Below are 18,425 nucleotides of genomic sequence, written 5' to 3' on the forward strand. Positions count from 1 at the left end.
TCTCCTAGTCTCTTTTGCACATTCCTTTATGAGATTTTGATCATATGACACCTAGTAAAGTACATCGTGCCAGTTGAAGTGCTTTGTTTGCTTAGCTTAACGGTAATATCTGTTCTCCTCCCGGAAAGTTTTGTGTTTCTCTTGTTTTCCTGGCATTACTGTTCAAAATCACCCAACCAAAATTTTGAATTGATTACTGTTAAGTTGAATGGTTTGAACAAAAAACTTGGACAATTCTGCCAGAAGTTTAGTTGCTGCTAGCTTGAGAGCACCTTTAAGCGTCGCAAATCTTGGTAAGTGATCCAACCTGCATGAACAAAATTACATTAAAGTTGGGTGGGTGGGGGATTGAGATTAGTTAATGTAATTAAAGATGATAGTCATGGATTCTTGTTTTATAATAATAACAAATAACAAATTAGCTATTATTACTGGTTTTCTTCTTCCACAGATCTGCTATAAGCCAATAATAAAATGAAGTTTAGCACGTCTTTGGCCATGAAAGTCAAATATTTTTCACTTTATTTGCTATTTTGGAGTTGGAGTTGAAGATGGAGTTGTGTTAGGTTATAGCTTTTGCAAAGAATATTTGGTTGTTTGAATGTATTGAAAGTGAAAAAAGTGAAAAATAAATGTTGGTTATTTTCCAAATTTCAAATACAATTTTAAATTGTATTTGAAATTTTTATGACCATATACCATAAAGTGAAAAAAAATGAAAAAATATTCCGGAAAAAAGTGAACAATTCTCATAGACAAACGGGCCTTAGATTGGGCTGACCCGTCTTTACAGAAAAGTGATGGGTAAAACAAGTTGATTGCAGGACAAAGTTTACGTCATGGTTGAGATTAGCTTTGTACACATACTTCAGTCGTCTTCTCTTTGTTCTCCATATTAAACGGCTACTTGCTACTTAACGCAAAGTTTTCCCTTTTTTACATGGAAAATGTTTTTTCTTTAAAAAATATTAATTAAACATTACCATATTAAACGTATTATTTAGATTTAAGAGTTGGATTTATTCATCACATTGTAAAAAAGCGTGCTCATTGAGAAGAAGCTTTTTATGCTTGTACTTAAAAATACTTTTTCTTCTCTTAAAAATTTGATCAACCACCTCACCTTTCGAGAAAAAGCAAAAGAGGAAAACCACTGCTGACGTTGAAGATGCTTGGCCAAACAGGCATGCGAGAGGAACAGAGGGAATTTTTTTTAAAATGGAAGGTGAAAAAGAAAAATCCCACTTGAGTTTTTATTTTTATTTTTGCTCTAATATGTACTTTTGGCTAAAAAATTGTGTTAGATGTCAAAAGGCAAATCGATATGCAATTCGCAATTCTGCACTTATGATAAACTTGCGCCCCTCGGACAGACGGTTGGTAAAGCACCTACAGGATTCGAGTCACACTGGAGGAGGGGAAGTGTGGAAACGCTGTATATACAGTGTACTACAAAAAAAAAAAAAAAAAAGTCCACCATAATGGACAGCTTCATGGTGCTCTTTGTCCAAATTTATCTACATTAACGGGGACTCAGCTCAGTGTGAGAGTCCTCTGTTTCTGTTGGGATCACCAATATCTCTCATTTTGTCTACTTCCTTCCGACCTTGTCCACTTCGGTAATTTCTCATTCGCTTCTACTTCATACATCTCCTATTCTTAGCTACTTTGGGATGTCACCATTTGTTTTTACAGAGGCACGACGAGGAGTAAATTGGGATAGCTGAATGAGAAGCTTCATTCATTGGAGCTTTGTTTGGAACTGCTCTCAAGTCCAAGGCAGCTCATCTGTGCAATTTTCAGTGCAATTCTCTTTATATAAGCTACTTCTGCTTCTTTTGAAGTTGATTGCTTTTTCCTGGAGAAAGCTTTATTTTATGCTCTTTTGATTGGTGAAGGTTACTAATTATATTGCATTAAAAGCTGCTATGGTAATTGTTTTTCATGGTTCATCAAGTTTACAGTGTTTCTGCTCTTGACCTTGCATTTCTTACCAATTGTTTGCTTTCCCTGTTGAAGAGTCTTTTCCTCCCTATATTTTGGTAAAAGAAATAATTATGAATTTTCATATAAGCAAGTACAGGAAATGCTAGTTTTGCAGGCTATTGATTTGGTCAAGTTCTCTAAATGTATTTTATTGTGAGTCTGAAAAAACCCCTACAAAAGAAATAAAAAGATGCCCACCATGCAAGCTGCAGTTGAGATACTACAGTCGTAGTAACATACAACAACAACTAAGCCTCAAATCCATTCTGATTGGGGTGGTAGCAATATAGTCTCGTTGGTTACTTCGTCAAATTTGTATTCATTCTTGATCCAGAAAACTTTTAAGTAATCCGCTATTAGGTATCTTTGATATAAATTTCCTGTTCTCTGCTATGTCTGTGTGGTAAAGTGGACTGTCAAGTCTTCTGTTTCATATATTATCTATGTGACTTGAACTTTCAGCTTGCAGTGATTAGAGCTTTTTAGTCTCCAAGAGAACAGTGCCATAGTCGAATGATCTAGAGTAGTGAGATAAAGGATTCTCAAACACGATGGACGTGTCCTTGTGCTATGCACAGAGTGGAAGAACGGCGTAAGTTGACAATTCCAGTGGAAGGCATGTATTTGGAAGATCTGTTATGTATTAAAATCTTCTCTACTAAATGTACAATTAATGACATTTAAGTTAAAGGAATTTGAGGAGCAATTTGCAAAAAATTCTCCAGGAACTTTTCTAAGAAATCTGTTGTCTGTTGCAGTCAGTAAGTCCATTCCACTAAAACAATTATCTTGGTTTTGGTGGGGCTGGTGTTGAGAGGAGACTGGATGGCTCTATTTGAGATTTAATAGGTGGAAGGACAATGGACCTTTCTATAGAAAAACGATTTGATCCTCCAAAGCTGTCTAGGGACTTCAAGTATTCTGATGCATTGTTTTCTATTATCAATGCATCCTCGAGCTCTCTTACAATGTCTGACATACATGGTCTGTAAGTGGAGTATGTCTCTGTGCATGCCAACGCCACCTCGACCACTCTCCACAGTGCCTCACCATGATACCCTCCCTTGATAGCAGGATCCACAATCTCTTCAACTCTTGAGCTTCTTATTAGAGATTTCGCCTGTATTTCAAAGTGGATACTTGCATTTGATCAGATGTAAACATGCAAATCAAAAAAGTATATACAGTTGCAAAGTAGTTAAGCTATCAACATCAGTTTATCATCTAAGTATCTGTGAATTACCACGTAAGTCATAATATAATACGCTCTTTCTGTGTTCAAAAGAAGAAGAAAAAATTGGGCTTCTCCACACATGACCAGGTTTAATACTTTAATTGAGGGTAGGGTTTCAAACATTCAAAAGAACTTCTGTCTTTTGATGGCACTGTAGTTTGGCAAATAATTTATGGCAAGAGACTGTATATTTCTGATTCCTGAATCTTCAGGTCACATGATGTTTCCTTGATTGAGTATGAACTGAACTTTAATATTATTCCAATTTTGTGCTACAATAGAGGGGAGTTTGGTTCTGACAGTAAGGTTACTTCTATATGATTTGGAGGTCATTTTAAAGCCTGAAGATGTGATCACTTTGGGGGTACAGGTTTTTGTTCCTACTCTTATTTTAAGTCTGGGTAATGAGTTCACCGTTTTCCATCTGGTGGTTGTTCTCAAGGTGATCATTTTGTATCTCGGTAACTCGTGTTTTCATAGGATTCAGTAATAGTAGCAAGTTGTATCTGGAGAATCTCAGTTAAAGGAAAAGCTTGCTAAGTTGTGTCATACCCATTCAACCAAGCTCCACTCATTTCTTGGCTTATTTATGTTGAGAGGCTCTCGACCTGTTAGGATTTCCAGTAGGACAACTCCAAAGCTGAAGACATCACTTTTTGCTGATAGATGCTGGGTCGAGCAGTACCTATTCAAAAGGAATTCATGAAGAGGCCATGAGCTGGATTTCCCCAAAGATTTTTGAACCATTTGTGCTATGGTGAATACATAACGAATATGAAGAAAATAAATATACTAATACTTGGAGTTCTTTGTTTATGCATATTATTATGAAACAAGAAGCTCCAACTAGATTCTCCTGGCGATGAGTCAAATAATAATCACTTAGAGTAATCCATGTTAAGGTAGAAGAACCGTCCCTTAGGCTATGCTTTAGAAACTTATCTCTTGTTCTAATTTCCTAATGAAGACACAATTTTGAAGAGATTATACTTACTCTGGATCCAAGTACCCAGCTGTCCCTCTTACTTCTAAAGAAGTACCGCTATCCCCTTCTTGAGATGCATATTTTGAAAATCCAAAATCAGCAACCTTGGCACACATGCTTTGATCCAGGAGTATGTTACTTGACTTGACATCCCTATGGATCAGACAACGCTCCGAGAAAGTGTGAAGATACATCAAACCTGAAGAAGTTTAAACTTTCTTGCATCATTCATTGCAAGAAGGAAAAGAGGAAATAACATAATGAAACCGACAAATTTGGTATTTTCTGTTTAAAATGTTCCTTCATGATAAGTACTAGGGAATGATTGATTGTTAAACTCTATTAGATTCATGATATGCCTTGAATCTATTTCTGAAAGGTAAACAAGTTCTCTTTTTATTTACGCATGCTTAAGTCCATAGATATGGCTATAGCAGAGCCTTATGTTACTTGCCTCTCGCTGCTCCTAAAGCAATGGAAAGTCTGGCTGGCCAGTCTAGAATCTTCCTTTTTGCCGCTGCTCCTATGAGGGAACAAACAAGAAATTAGTGCTGGTTCTTATGATAAAGTGAGAGATAGGAATTTGTTTATGTATGGGGTACCATATAACCGATCCTGTAGGGAGCCGTTTGACATAAAGGGATAAACCAGAATCTGCTGTTCATTCTCGCAGCAGTAGCCAAGAAGAGGGACCAGGTTCTCATGTGTAATAGCTGAGAGAAGGTTCAGCTGTGACACAAATTATAGCAGTGGTTAATTTGCAAGCTGTGTTATTTGTTATGCATGGATGAGATGCATTATTATAGAGATGGCTCCTGAAAAGCAGGGGCGGACGCACGTTGAGGCAAGGGGTGTCATCCGACACCTTTACCGGAGAAACTTTTTTACTTTTATATGTAAAATAACCTGCAGATCGAAATATTTGCTTAATATTATAGAAGTGACACTGCTTGACATTGCCGGTCCCAAGCCCGGATAAAGGAGGAGGGTTGCCGAGGGTCAATCGGAAACAGCCTCCCTACCCAAGTAGGGGTAAGGCTGCGTACATCTTACCCTCCCCAGACCCCACTATTGTGGGATTACACTGGGTAGTGACCAAGACCATTATAGAAGTGACACTGCTTGACATTAAGTACTCTGTCCGCTCACTGGTTAAGGATATCTATTTTTCCATTTAGGTCTAGAGTTCGAATCCGAGTATTCAATATTTTTAGCTTTTTATGAAGAAAAGTTATTGTAGCCAGCTGGGTTTGATCCCTCGACTCTGCTCTAAATTAGAGTAGCAAAACCAAATGAACCAGTTACATTAGTTTGACTGCCAAATATTATGATCTTACCCTTTACCTAGTCTAAATGTTGAGAAAGCTTTCTCAGTGATGAAGCTGATTAAGACCGATTTACAAAATCGAAGGATAATAAGCTTTTGAGTGGTTGTTTGGTGTCTTATATAGAAACGAAGTATTTTGTAATATTTTTAATGAGTCTATTATGGAAGTGTTTCGAAAAAAGAGAACTCGTTGAAGAGAGTTGTAATATTATACTTGAATTGTGTTTTTCTAAATTGTGGTGTTGTTATATTAATTTATTCATTTATTCACTTCTTTAAATGTCGACACTGCTTAACAAAAATCCTGCGTACGCCACTGCCGAAGAGCACAGGTCAAATCAGGAGGAAGTAGTTAGTTTTGTTCCCTTGTGAACAGTAATAGAAAATAGAAGATTTATTGCTCAGACCATGTACTGATGCTTTTCTCACATTTTAGGTAGCATCTTTTTTGTTGGTTTAATGCAAATTTAAAAGTTGGGAGGAAATTGGTCTAAAAATACTCTAGATTGATACCTCGTTATTGAATTCTCGAATCCCCTGAGTCGAAGTGGCTGACCTGACCTTTACAGCAACTTCTTCACCATCAGGTAAGGTACCACGGTAGACGGATCCAAAGCCACCTTCACCTATCAAAGTTTTGTAGTTCTGTGTAACAGCTTCTAAATATTCCAACTTGAAGTTCCTGATAGATATTGACTTCAGCAAGGTAGTATCTGTGCTTGGTATTGAATAAACTGCATCTGTATTTGAAAGAAAATTTTGAGCATATTGCCTCATTGGGTATAAGTACCAAATTTTTAAAGATATTAACTCTCTTTCAAATTGCTCGAGTTCCTGTCACGAAAGCTCCTTTGCAACAGATGATATAGTTACAGTTTCTGTTTTTAATCGTGGAAGTTTTATGATTTATTCTTGTTGACTCCGATCTTAAGCTATTGCAAGCAAGAAGAAAAAAACACTTAAATTATCATGATATATTATCATGCATTATGCGTGCAGGATTATTTCTAGCTATGTTGCTCGGACTCTCCAAAAATGTTTCCTTGTCAGACCTTCCAAATATGCACTACTTTTGGAGAATTCGACACGCACCCGGTGGCATTTTAAAGAGTTCGAGCAACATCGATTTCTAGTGTGCTGAAAGTGTACTTACTACTTGTGATCGAGTAACTTTTCATAAGAAATTTGGGCCCTGCCATTACTCGTCTTTTGTAGAGGCAGACCATAGAGATAACAACAGCAAGGGTCACTAGGAGAGCTGTACCCACAGCTGCACCTATCACAAGTTTATGCGCTGAACTTGACTTTTGTTTACCATTAGCCATCCCTTTGCTGAAATGTAAAAGGAGAAAAAAAATTAGGCTTATTTCTCTCTCTGTCAGCTCCCTGCTTCTGATATCCTCTTGATTTCCCCTCCCCGGGGAGAAAGTGGACAGTGTAAAATCATAGAAATTGTTTTTTTTTTTCTGAAGACAGGGCAGTGGTGTCATACTCTGTTGTATTATTAGATTCCTTGATGCTATCAGAAAGCTTGTTGCCAATATGAATGCTACTGCTTAAGTATCTGAAGGCACAAGGAAACGAAGATATTAGTGTCACATCATATATTTCATTGATACATATGAAGCATCAAGGCAGCTTGGTCATAAAACTTCTTGTACTGCTTTGGTATTCCTTCAGAGGTTAATCCTCTGTTTGATATTATTTAACTTCTTCATGTCTTGCAATTATTTTATGCGGAAACCAACATAAAAGATTTACCTTGTAGTGAATGTGAAGGATGATGAATACAGTGAGTTTGTGCCACTAGAGCCATTATTGCTGATATCCCTGTCTTTGCAAATAACTTGATTGCTTAGTAAAACTACACCAGATTGCAAATTTGCTTTAAAAGAAAACGAATAGATGAAATATTTGTCTTGATAACAAAGGCTTGGACGTACAGTTTCCTCAGGTGCATCAGTTTTTGGATGCTAGGAGGGCTTGGTCCAGTAAGGCCACCCGAGGAGAGATTCCTGTGGTAGGGAATAAGAGAAAAAGATTAAATGACCTGAAGTGTTTATCCTTCTATCTCAAATGTGCTGACTATGCTACGGAGAAGTAAGGTTGGTAGATATATTACTTGAAAATGTTAAGAAAAGAAAAAAGAAAAAAAAATCTTAAAGTATTTGATAGAGAGGGAATAACTTACATCCGAGTGATGACTGAAGTACCATTAACTTGATCACAAGTTAGACTCGGCCATGGAAGGGGAAGACAAGGGTCTCCAGACCAACTTTTCAGCATTTCATTGTTTTTGTTGTGTTGCAATAATTCCTTCTTCACATTCGCAATTATGTCAACTGAAACATATAGAGAGATAATAAATGCACTTTCTGTAATACTTTTCTTCTATGACATTTTGAATTCTGCTTATGCATGTATTCTGCTACTATGCATACTTTGAGTAAAATTACCTTCTTCCATGTCTGTTTCTTTAACCAGAGGAAGAGTCTTTAAAATCTCATAACCATTACAAATGGGTCCCAATTGAGATAGATTTGAGGCCTTGATCATCGTCAGGTTGACAACCCTATTTGCTCTGAACTTCAGAATTACATCCAGGTATCTGGAACCACTAGCCAGTATATCAACCTTGAGTCTCTTTTCGTTGTTGATGTATATATAAAACACCCTTTGTCCAGCTTGAACTGAGTCATTGGGCTCAAGAAAGTACAGGAAGAGAGAGTAAGTATAATATCCTGTGTCAAGGTCTTCATGCAGGAAGTCCAATCTCTCTGGATGGGTGAGGGCTGTTTGTAACACGAATGCTGGAGGCAGTAAACTGTGTTTTTTTGCAATGACCTGCTGAAAAATGGATGCCTGTGCGAGAGTAACTTGTGGTTCTAGATGTGAGGCTGGTCTCCAAATTCTATCATACTGGTCATATGGGTACCTGAGTTGGCAAGTTTTCATATTATCACTTCATGATACTGATATGTTTGTCCTTTTTTGTCTTTAAGACAAAAACATGTTTGTTACCATGAAAGAATATACTGTGTTGTCAATCCAAAATGTAATTCTGAGATAAAATGAAAGAATACCTGATTTCCGCACCCTTGTTTCCAGCATCTACTCTATGTACAAGTTTGAGTACTTCTGAAGGCTCCCTCTTCAGATAATCTGGATTTATTGGTCTGAGTTCAACCTTGGAAATGTAAGGATTTCCTTTCTTTTTCAATAGACAGAAGTTGGTATAGCTTCTAGTAGCTCGAAAAATCCCCTCAACCTTAAGTTCATCAGATGACTTTACAGTGGCTATTGGTGTGACACCAATCAAAACAACAAAAGAAGTGTGTGGGAGAGTCTTCTCTTGATAGCCAGAAAGAAATGTACCTCTTACTAGATAGTCATGATCTTTCCTGGTTGGCAAGTTGTAACACCACTTATGACCAATGTCTGAGCTAAAAGATCGAACTCGTTCATAGTGTGCATTCTTGTACACTGGCCTTGATATGCAACTTTCATTTTCAGGGAACCAAGTTTCGTCGGCAATCCAACTTAAGTTGGTGCGTGGCTCTGTAAAGTTTGCAGGAGCACAGCACTGTATACTTAGAAATCCTGCTTGAAATCACATTGAAACTTAGAGGTTAGATTTAATTTAAGTAAAATAAAAATAAGACAACTGCATATTACGATGAGGTTTTTCTCATTGGCTTAAACATCATAGATATGCTACAAGTAGCTGGTTACTGCTTGCTGTTGTAATGATTTGTGTGTGCCGTGTGTTTGATATTATGGTGTTTTGTAAGGCAGGTAAGTTTGTTTTACCGATCTGCTTACGTTCTTCTTTTTCTTTTTATTTTTATAAATCAATGTGATCTGTTTATGCAGTGTAAGTTGCTTTATAGGCCTGCTATTTTGCAGCACTCATATTTTATTCTATTTGTGGAGCAGTCAAACACAGCTTTATATGATAGTTTGAGGTAATTATTTCTTTTTGAACAAATGATATCAGAGTCTTTATGTAGTGATTATATATATTATGTAGGATTTCATTCAGTGAAGTCCCTAGGGCTGAAAGAAAACGAGAAATCATTCAGGTAAAGAGGATTGCCTCAAACCTCTTTAGGGTTCTTGAGGGAATTCAACAACACTATAGAAATTAACACGATCAATATCATTCAGAAAGGAGGAAGGAGCAGCTATCTTATTATTGATATAAAAGCAATAGGTAACCATTATATCCTTTTCAAACTAAAGAGATCATAGAATGATTTATGTAGACTAACCTTCTTGTGCAAAGGCAGATTGTATAAGCAGGACCAGGCAGATGATACCACAGTTGGCCAATCTTGTATTCCAGCAATTCTCCACTTCCATCATCCTATTCTCATGGAAGAAAATTGCCCCATCAGGTCATCCAACTCAAAATCTGACTATAGCTATATATCTCATTGATCTTTGGTTATCTACAGAATCCAATTTCCCACTCATATTTTATTGTAATTTTAAAATGAAGAACTGATTAAAAACTGCGTGCTGAGAGAAAAGGTACCAGGGGACAAGACAGGTTTGCAGATAGGGAAGGTGTCAACTAAAAATTAGTTCAAAAATAACGTCACCTATTTTACGTTGTTTATGAGATTATGATTAAACTAATAGTATTGGTCTTTGTTATGGTGGTGTGGGACAATAATTTGTTTAATGATATAACTCAAATTGCTATTATAATAATAGGGTGGAACAACCATTCGTCAATCATCTTCTCTAATTCGTTTCTCCTTTTGTCTGTTATCTGCAGCGAAACCTCAAGGAAATGAGCCTTCTCTTATTAAACTCTCTTTCTTTACTCATATTGTGCTAGTCAAGAAAGTTACCTTTTGGCTCCAGTCAAATGATGGAAGCAAAATTTTCCACATTGTCAAGAATTGCTTCTATTAAGTTTGTAATTTTACTGCATATTTTTATTGTGAGGCATTGTAAACACTAGTACTAATTAACCACCACACACACTCTGCCTCCACCTATGAGTTTAACTCAAGAGTTGGTCATTGTGGTTAGCTGTTAAATCGATTGTAAGACGGAGAATACAAGTCATATATATGATGTGAAGTGGATGTTACTTGTTGAACCTTTTTTCTTTGGCATAACACATAAACAGGCCTTTAAACTTGGCCTCAGCTGGCAAGTATATCCTCCAACTTTGCGCGTGCACAAGTAGACACCTCAACTTGTATAAAACTGAACATGTAAACACAAATGCTGGCGTGGCACTGGCGTGTCACATAAAATTTGAAGGGCCACGTTAGCATTTGTATCAACTTTATACAAGTTGAATTTTCTACTTGTACACACTCAAAGTTGGAGGACATACTTGCCAGCTGAGGCCAAGTTTAAGAGTCTGTTTATGTATTATGTCTTTTTCCTTCACAAAGTGGATAATAACTCGTAGCCGAATTTCGATTTATTTGTTGCGAGAGTTATACATATACCATGCAATTAGTCCTTACTATTTACCAATTCCATCAGTAAATGTATATCAACCCCCAGACCACTGTGGAGGCGCCACTTCCATTCAACCATACAAGACAATTTGGATGAGTTGGCGATTACTAATACCTTGGTTCTTTGCATTTAACATATTGGAAATAGAATGTTCCTAACTTGCAGTTCTTGGTTAACATTCGGATTTCTACCCTGTCAACGAAACATCGTATTGATATCTATGGTATATAGTGAGTTTTAAGTCATATACTTTGTTAGTGTAAACCATCAAGTAAATCAAGCAGTACTTTCTACAGCAATAGTTTCCTTTATAAATATCTTTAATTGAATTATAGAACTAAAGAACTAACGAGTCTATTAAAAAGCTGAACTAGCAACTATACATGATTTTCACTCTCTGATTGACACTTGGATATGCCTGTTTTGAGAAAAGAGATGAATTTGAAGGGAAACATGAGGAATATTTCATGCTTAACTTTCTGAAAATTATGCGTACACCAAAATCAAATGTTATAAGACAATCGCAAATAGTATCTGCTTTGAGTATCCGGGATGCTCAACCTTTGGCTATTTTCAGACATTCAGCTTACCAAGCTTTGAAATACAATCCACCAGCGAAATATGTGATTCCAAGTCCCTAGTCTATGCTCATTGTAATGAACAAGAGTACATAATCATCCACCTGATATTAACCAATACAGTATCCATTACAACCTAATTGTGAAAAAAAAAAAAAAATCAATTTCCTTTAGAGGAACAACAAATCAACTGAACTCTCCAATTTATAGACTCATATATTTTCAGTCACTTACAACTCTCAATACAATTCTAGTCCTTATTTCTCCACCCATAGTCACATTCTTCACCCCCAACACCTTAGATTTCCTAAACAATTTCACCACTTGCTCCACTTCATCACCACCGCACTCTTCCACAGCCACCACACACGCGCCACCAAATCTCACCGTTCTCTCCATTTCCGCCACGTATCTATCCATAAACAACGCCCGATCCAAATACCCACTAAACCCTAAATCAAACGCATTATCAAAAAACGGCAAATTATGTGGATCAGCACGTCTAACAAGAGGCGGTGAATCCACAACCTCAACACCAGTGATATCCCTCAGGCCCATTTCTTTTAGGGCCATAACAGCTTGACCCGGCCCAGCAGATAAAACCAGGGCACGTGAATGTTTAGTGAATAAATTCTTATCTTGGAGAGTTTTGAATTGGGATTTAAAGGATTGAACTGTTTGGATCCAGGCTTTTGTGGACCATATACGACGATTGTGTTTCTTGACGGATGTGTATGTACGGTGAGCGAAATCACAGGTGGATTTGGGGAAATGGTGATGGGGTTTAGGTTTGGTGAGATTGGGATTAACGCAAGTTTCAGGGGTATGGATGAAAAGGGTGAAAAGGATAAGGGTAGCTGTGATGATGAAAGCTAAAGATAGCCTGTTGAGGAAGTGTTGAACGTATTTATCCATTGTTGTTGTGATGATACATTTGGATCTCACTGCATGAAGGAGAGAGTAATCTTGATGAAGGAGAGTCATATGACGACGCCGTTTTACAATCGCGTACGGAAATTTATTCCACTAAATAAAAACATAAAATTAATTTTGCAATTGAAAAAAATACTAACTCAATATTTTTATATATCACCAAAAAAAAAAAAAAAAATTGCTAAATCTGGTCCTGGAATAAGAATGGGGTTACTGCTTCATCAATTTACTTAACATAAGATTCATGTGACATCATTAAAAAAAGAAATTGAAAAAAACGAAAAGAAAAAAAAAAAAAAGAACTTCATCTACTTGTGTTTTTGAGACTGAATCTAGTATTATTTGTTTCTGCATATTTTCTTTTCTGTGATATATAGGCGAATTACTTTTTTGTTAATTAGTTTTATGATTTTAGTACAATAAAATAAAAGTTGTATGACCATTTCAAAAAAATACTTCTGTACTATTGTGTTTAATAGTTATTGGACTTTTACGCACGAGCTGAAGTAGAGTATATTTATGGGTTTGCAAGAATCAATAGTTTTTGCTTGGATCTTATATTTGTTTTAGAAAATTCATTAAATATGTTAAATACTTAATTACGAATTCAATAACTAAGACGAGCTATGAGTTTGGTGCCAAGTTCTGAACCCATAAATTCAAATCCTAATTTGCCTCATGCTTTGAGTGGGTATATATACTTATTGTGGAACATTTGATTTGTGGTATTAATATAGATGTTGTAATCTAAAGTATGCGTTTAATTCAAATTGAAGTAAAAATGTTCTTTCATCAGTACCATCTTGGTCCATATTAGTATTACTGCAAGCGATTTTACAAGAAGTTAATTATTGCAACGGACGTGCTCATAGAAACACCGCATAAATATCGAAAATATTATTCTATTGAATATTTAAAAAGATCAAATTGCCAAAACGGCTACAGATTATTGACTGGTTGACGTCCGTTTAATATATGAATTTCCTGTCGTGGAAATTGGAATCTGGACAAATGTCTTGCGTTTTGTTAATTCTGGCAAATTAAAATATCATCCATACCATTGTTTGCACAGCATAATACTCGTATATTCGGGGCATCACTGTTTGTCGGTTTAAAGATGTATGCTTAATTGACATTCTTGACATTTTTCTAACATGCAACATCACTCGTCACTATTCTATCATTTGTCAATAGTTTATTTTAGGAAATCAAAGCCTATCCTATATCGGCCTCTTGTTCACCTAGTCAACAACTTCATTGGTTGGGTTGGAGAACCAATATTAAGAAAGGAAATTGTTATTAGTACATTATGGTACTTGTGGAGTACTGCACATGAACTTCGGGAAGACAGTACAAGGAGTCTATAAAAGAAGGCATTAGATGCCACATTAGGCAATGAATAAAGAATGAAAAACTAATTCACATTAGAAGGGGTTAGATGCTATTGGGCAATGAATTTATAAGAATGAAAAATTAATTCATATTCAATGTATATACTAAATCAATCAATAAATGAGTATATATATACGTTCTAACAGTTAAAAAAGTTGTGAATAGTATTTCAAAAAGAAATATCCTCCTTGGTTAGAAAAAGCCCTCTTGTTCACCAAGTCATATTTTGGCAATACTTCTGACGTTTTAAGCCTATTACAAATATGTCCAAATATATCAGGTAATGTCACAATCATTACAGTAAAAACTTACCCACACCTTGTGTTTACACAAAATCAAATCAATACATGCATGACATGTGTTTGGATGTAGAGTTCTTTTACTTAATCATGATTAACTAACATGTACTTTTACTTAGTCAAATCACTTAACCATTGTTGACACCCAATTTTGTCCCTCTCCTATTTAATTTACCCGGGTTTCTAAATTTACCGACGAGCTAAATACTTTATTTTCACTACTATTATTTTCGCTACTTTTATTTTTTAACATTATAAGTATTACTTTATCACAGATTTTAAACGGTTAGTCATAGTTTCATTCTCGGGTTTGGAATCGTTAAATTAATTACAAGACAACACTTTGCAAAATATTTTTTTTTTCTACATATTAATTATTTATTATATTTACATAATATATATTATACCAGTTATTAAACTAGAAGCCAAAAAATAATTAAATAGCGGAGGAAGGATCAACAATTTTCAGCCAAACTCATGACCCGAAATACGAATACAATATTATTTCCCTACCCAAATAAATAACCCACATTTTTATACCCAACCCATATTTTTTTCTACCCAGACCAGCTCACATCTTACCCGGTCCAGCCCAAATGAAATTGATCAGACCCGACCCAATATTTTTACCCTAAAACCTATTCTCTTTCTCTTTCTCTTACTCTTTTCTCCGCCTCCTCTCTCTCTCTATACTCTCCCTCTCTCCCTTTCACCGCCGCTCCCCTCTCCCACCATTTCCGCTCCTCTCACGCTCCTCGTCCCCACCTCGCCGACGACCCCATCACCGTTCCCCACACCACTACCCCACTCCGCTCCCCTCTACCCTACTTCCCTTTCTTTTTTCTCCTTTCATCATCATCATCGCCGCACCCCGCTTCCCCACTCTCCACCCACAGCCGACACACGCTCCTCTCCAATACCGTCACCTACCCTACACCGCTACCCCACACCGCTCCTCTCTCTCCCCACTCTATAAAGACAGAGGAAAGGAGATCGAAGAAACCCAGTTTTTGGGAACGATAAAAAACCCCCTACAAAACACAAGTTTTAATGAAAAGAGGGCCTTACCCAAAAAAATAACAGCTAATGTATCATTCTATTTTTTATTTTGGTCTGAAGCCTTAATTACTTTAATCGGTTTCGAGTTCGTCGTGTTCGAGTAGATTCGTGACCGTCGACACCCACTTCACTGCACCCACGAAAGGTAATCCTCTTTCTTTCGCCTTTATTTATAGCATTTAATGATGTTTAAGTGTCTTTTGTGTTAATTATGTGTTTTAGTTTCCTGTTCGCATTTGATTATGAGATTAAATTTGTTATTAGGGTGATAAGTAGTATAATTGGCGGATATGCTTCCTGTTGGTTTATAATTATGTATTTAGTGCAAGATTTTGTTAAGCATGTGGTTAGTTTATAATCATGTTTTAGTTAGTTAATCCTGTCTTAATCAAAATCATGCCACTTTTGTTCGTCATGCTTAGTTAGCATCTCAGATCTGTCTGCATTTTAGACCTGTTAAACATACTCAGTGTGATTAGCTATGACTGCTATTGTGAAATGTTGGGTCTGAGTATTTGCTTAACTATACAGATGCTATCCTAAATCTGAAATGGAGGTTGTTTGTTTGAATCCTTTTTTTTCTACAAAATGCTTAGCTACATGTTTAGGCCATTTGTTTGTAAATGTTATCTTTATTTATGGTTATTCGAGTCCATACTAGCTTGTGAGGGTCTCTTGTCATTAAAAATATATCTAGGCTGCTTAAGAGTAAAATGTATGTTGTATATGTGTAATGTCTGACCAGGCCTATTTAAGGACTACAACTAGGTTAGCTATGTGGATTATTCGTTCTCGGGGTAAAATATGAACTATCTACTTACGCTGTTTGAGAAAGATTTGAGTTTGTCACAGAAGGATATCACATTAGTGTGGTTTCTGTCCATCTCACTCTCCTCAAAGCTGTTGGTTTCTATGCTTGTATTATTAGTAGTATGTTTTTGTAATCTGATAGGATTGTGCATGCTCTAATATGTCTGTTTTGGTTAAAGTCCTTTGTTGTAGTGGTTTAGCAATATCGTATAGGTTCTGTTTGAAGTGCCGTTGTGGATAAGAATTTAAGATGTGCTTTACCTGCCACCTGAACTATATTAAGAATGGTATCTGATCATACTATTTGACTAAGGGCATGTTAGTTTATGGGTTCTAGGCTATGTAAACAAAGACTGCTGAGGTAAAAGAGGCTCAATACTTGTTTGTCTACTGTGAAGAACACTTATAAACACCAATAAGGCCCAGGTCAACCTGCATTCTTAACATGAACTTAGTTTTGCGTTATTTTTAGTTTGGTTTGCCACTGGGTTGTATTCTTTGTTCAGTTACAGAGTGAGTTTTGTTTTTGTGTTCTATGTCTACTTTAACTACCTAATAGCCTTCTTCTTCGTAAACTGTAAATCTTTGTTTAACTCCTGTGTTGGGATTGTCTACTTTAAGGTTGGAATTCATTTAAATATGATCTTGTTTGATTGACTAAGCTTGAGCTCACACTGAACCTAAAATGTTCATTCTTGGCATCTTCACAGCATGAAAACCCATCCCATTTAATGTTGCCTTGCATGATTGAGTTAATTACCAACTTGATTTGCTTTTGACTATCCCTGAGATGCCATATTATAGCCATCATCCTATTGCATCCATTTGCCTGCTAACTGGACTGTTTTAGAAAGCATGTTGACACTTCTACTGTCTTGAGCTCGACCTTTGTTAGTACCTGCATATATTGATACACCTATCTGGATTTAGCTACCTTTTGCTTAATAATTAAGGTTATTGTATCAGTGATAAATGAGATGTTCCATTTGAACATGAACCAGAGTATTGAAGCCTTTTTCATTGTCCATTATGCTTGCTGATTGCCCATGTGCATCCCACATCCATGCCTCATTCTTTCCATTTACCATTACTTTGCCTAATATGCTTCCATTATGGCTTTCACTCTACTTGGCATAGTGAGTATTTGAACTGCATCTGATCTGTCTCTTGTGCTGATAAGCAGTCCACATCCTCGTTTCCTTCTTCACTTGCAGCCACTGCTATGCAGATGTTGTTCGCCTTAGTATCTTATATAATTTCTTCTTGCAATATGCATTGCTGCTACTGGGCAGATGGTGTTCCTTAAATGTTATAAATGCTCTAATGTTGTTAAGGTACTGAGGTTGTATACCTACGTATACATAAGGTATATTTCAAATATACCAAGATATACACAGTATGTATACAATCTGTTGATTTGTTTGAATTTATACCTCACATGTTTAACATTATCCATTGATCGTATACTAATCCTTTCTTTTCATTTTTATGCATGACTATCGCATACGAGTCCCTCGGACCCGTCATCTCCCGCATTCGGTGTTGGGCTCAAACCCAACGCAATTTCTCTTCCAAGTCAGCCAATCTACAGTCAAACAAGGAAATAAAATTTGGGCCAAAAGCCCAATCAATGTCAACAGCAGACAGAAGGTCACAGCAGTCTAAAATGGGCTGAGCCCATTCACATCATACCTATTCCTCTATTTTTATTTTTTGTGTGCATATGATGTGTATTGTATGACTAACATTTTTTCTTGTTTGTTAATTTAGATGAACCTTAGTGAAGTTAAGGGTTTTAGTTTAGTAATGGGTAGTTAAATCCACAAATTACATTCACTTCTATTTTCTAAACTATTTATAGATAACATTTATTCGAGTAATTGATTTTCAAATAATATGACTATATATTTTGAGTTAAATAAATCATCTTTCATTCTTACTATCTCATGAACTTCAAAACATCGTTAAATAGGAGTTCAATCATATTTTATAAACATTTACAAGATTTATCCAATTATACATATTTTTTTAGCCGAAATTATTTAAATAAAGAGTGATAAAAAAAAAAAAAAAAAAAGATAGAAAGAAGCTTACGGACTTTTCATCGTATTTAAGAACATAAGTCTAGGCATTTCTATACCACCATATTCATATAACATCATTTCATCTAAAGATAACATTTAACAAATCATCTTTTAAAAGGCTATTATTCATAGGCAAATCATCTTATTTTTTACAAATCTTATTTTTTCGAATAACATTATTATATTTCTCATTTAAGGCCTTAGCAATATTTGGAGTCTCAATTAACATTTAGAAACTCTTTACGCAAATT

At 36.0% G+C, this 18,425-nt stretch overlaps 2 protein-coding genes and 1 long non-coding RNA gene across 4 annotated transcripts; 1 reads left to right on the forward strand and 2 right to left on the reverse strand.

The window, feature by feature from the left end:
- Positions 1–2,694: 2,694 nt before the first annotated feature.
- LOC132623740 (nodulation receptor kinase-like) lies at positions 2,695–9,938 on the reverse strand. Its single transcript, XM_060338544.1, has 14 exons — positions 9,804–9,938; positions 8,616–9,132; positions 7,989–8,467; positions 7,724–7,874; positions 7,476–7,547; positions 7,294–7,362; positions 7,025–7,096; positions 6,686–6,864; positions 6,046–6,272; positions 4,808–4,934; positions 4,660–4,728; positions 4,215–4,404; positions 3,773–3,905; positions 2,695–3,106 (listed from the first exon to the last, which is right to left on the reverse strand). Exons 1-14 carry the CDS (start codon positions 9,895–9,897, stop codon positions 2,771–2,773), a joined length of 2,715 nt encoding a protein of 904 aa, XP_060194527.1. The 5' UTR covers positions 9,898–9,938; the 3' UTR covers positions 2,695–2,770.
- On the forward strand, positions 9,087–10,645 carry LOC132623743 (uncharacterized). 2 transcript variants are annotated; one of them, XR_009576369.1, is made up of 2 exons: positions 9,087–9,745; positions 9,818–10,645. It is a non-coding gene; the product is annotated as an uncharacterized LOC132623743 (long non-coding RNA). The 2 variants fall into 2 exon arrangements; XR_009576368.1 differs by having other exon boundaries at positions 9,822–10,645.
- A 1,174-nt stretch (positions 10,646–11,819) lies between these two features.
- Positions 11,820–12,155, reverse strand: LOC132624687 (uncharacterized). Its single transcript, XM_060339429.1, has one exon. The coding sequence runs from the start codon at positions 12,153–12,155 to the stop codon at positions 11,820–11,822; it is 336 nt and encodes a 111-aa protein (XP_060195412.1).
- Positions 12,156–18,425: the final 6,270 nt, after the last annotated feature.

Source organism: Lycium barbarum, chromosome 12 (assembly GCF_019175385.1).
Source record: "Lycium barbarum isolate Lr01 chromosome 12, ASM1917538v2, whole genome shotgun sequence".
Taxonomy (NCBI): domain Eukaryota; kingdom Viridiplantae; phylum Streptophyta; class Magnoliopsida; order Solanales; family Solanaceae; genus Lycium; species Lycium barbarum.

What these genes read in the sequence shown, in the direction of transcription:
- LOC132623740 (XM_060338544.1), bottom strand. Translation starts at nt 9,897, where the DNA reads ATGATGGAAGTGGAGAATTGCTGGAATACAAGATTGGCCAACTGTGGT. An exon ending in AAGTTACTCGATCACAAGTA is followed by an intron (nt 6,273 to 6,685) that starts GTAAGTACACTT and finishes TTTCAAATACAG; the next exon opens with ATGCAGTTTATTCAATACCA. An exon ending in AGTGGAGCTTGGTTGAATGG is followed by an intron (nt 3,107 to 3,772) that starts GTATGACACAAC and finishes TTTGAAATACAG; the next exon opens with GCGAAATCTCTAATAAGAAG.
- LOC132624687 (XM_060339429.1), bottom strand. Translation starts at nt 12,155, where the DNA reads ATGGGCCTGAGGGATATCACTGGTGTTGAGGTTGTGGATTCACCGCCT.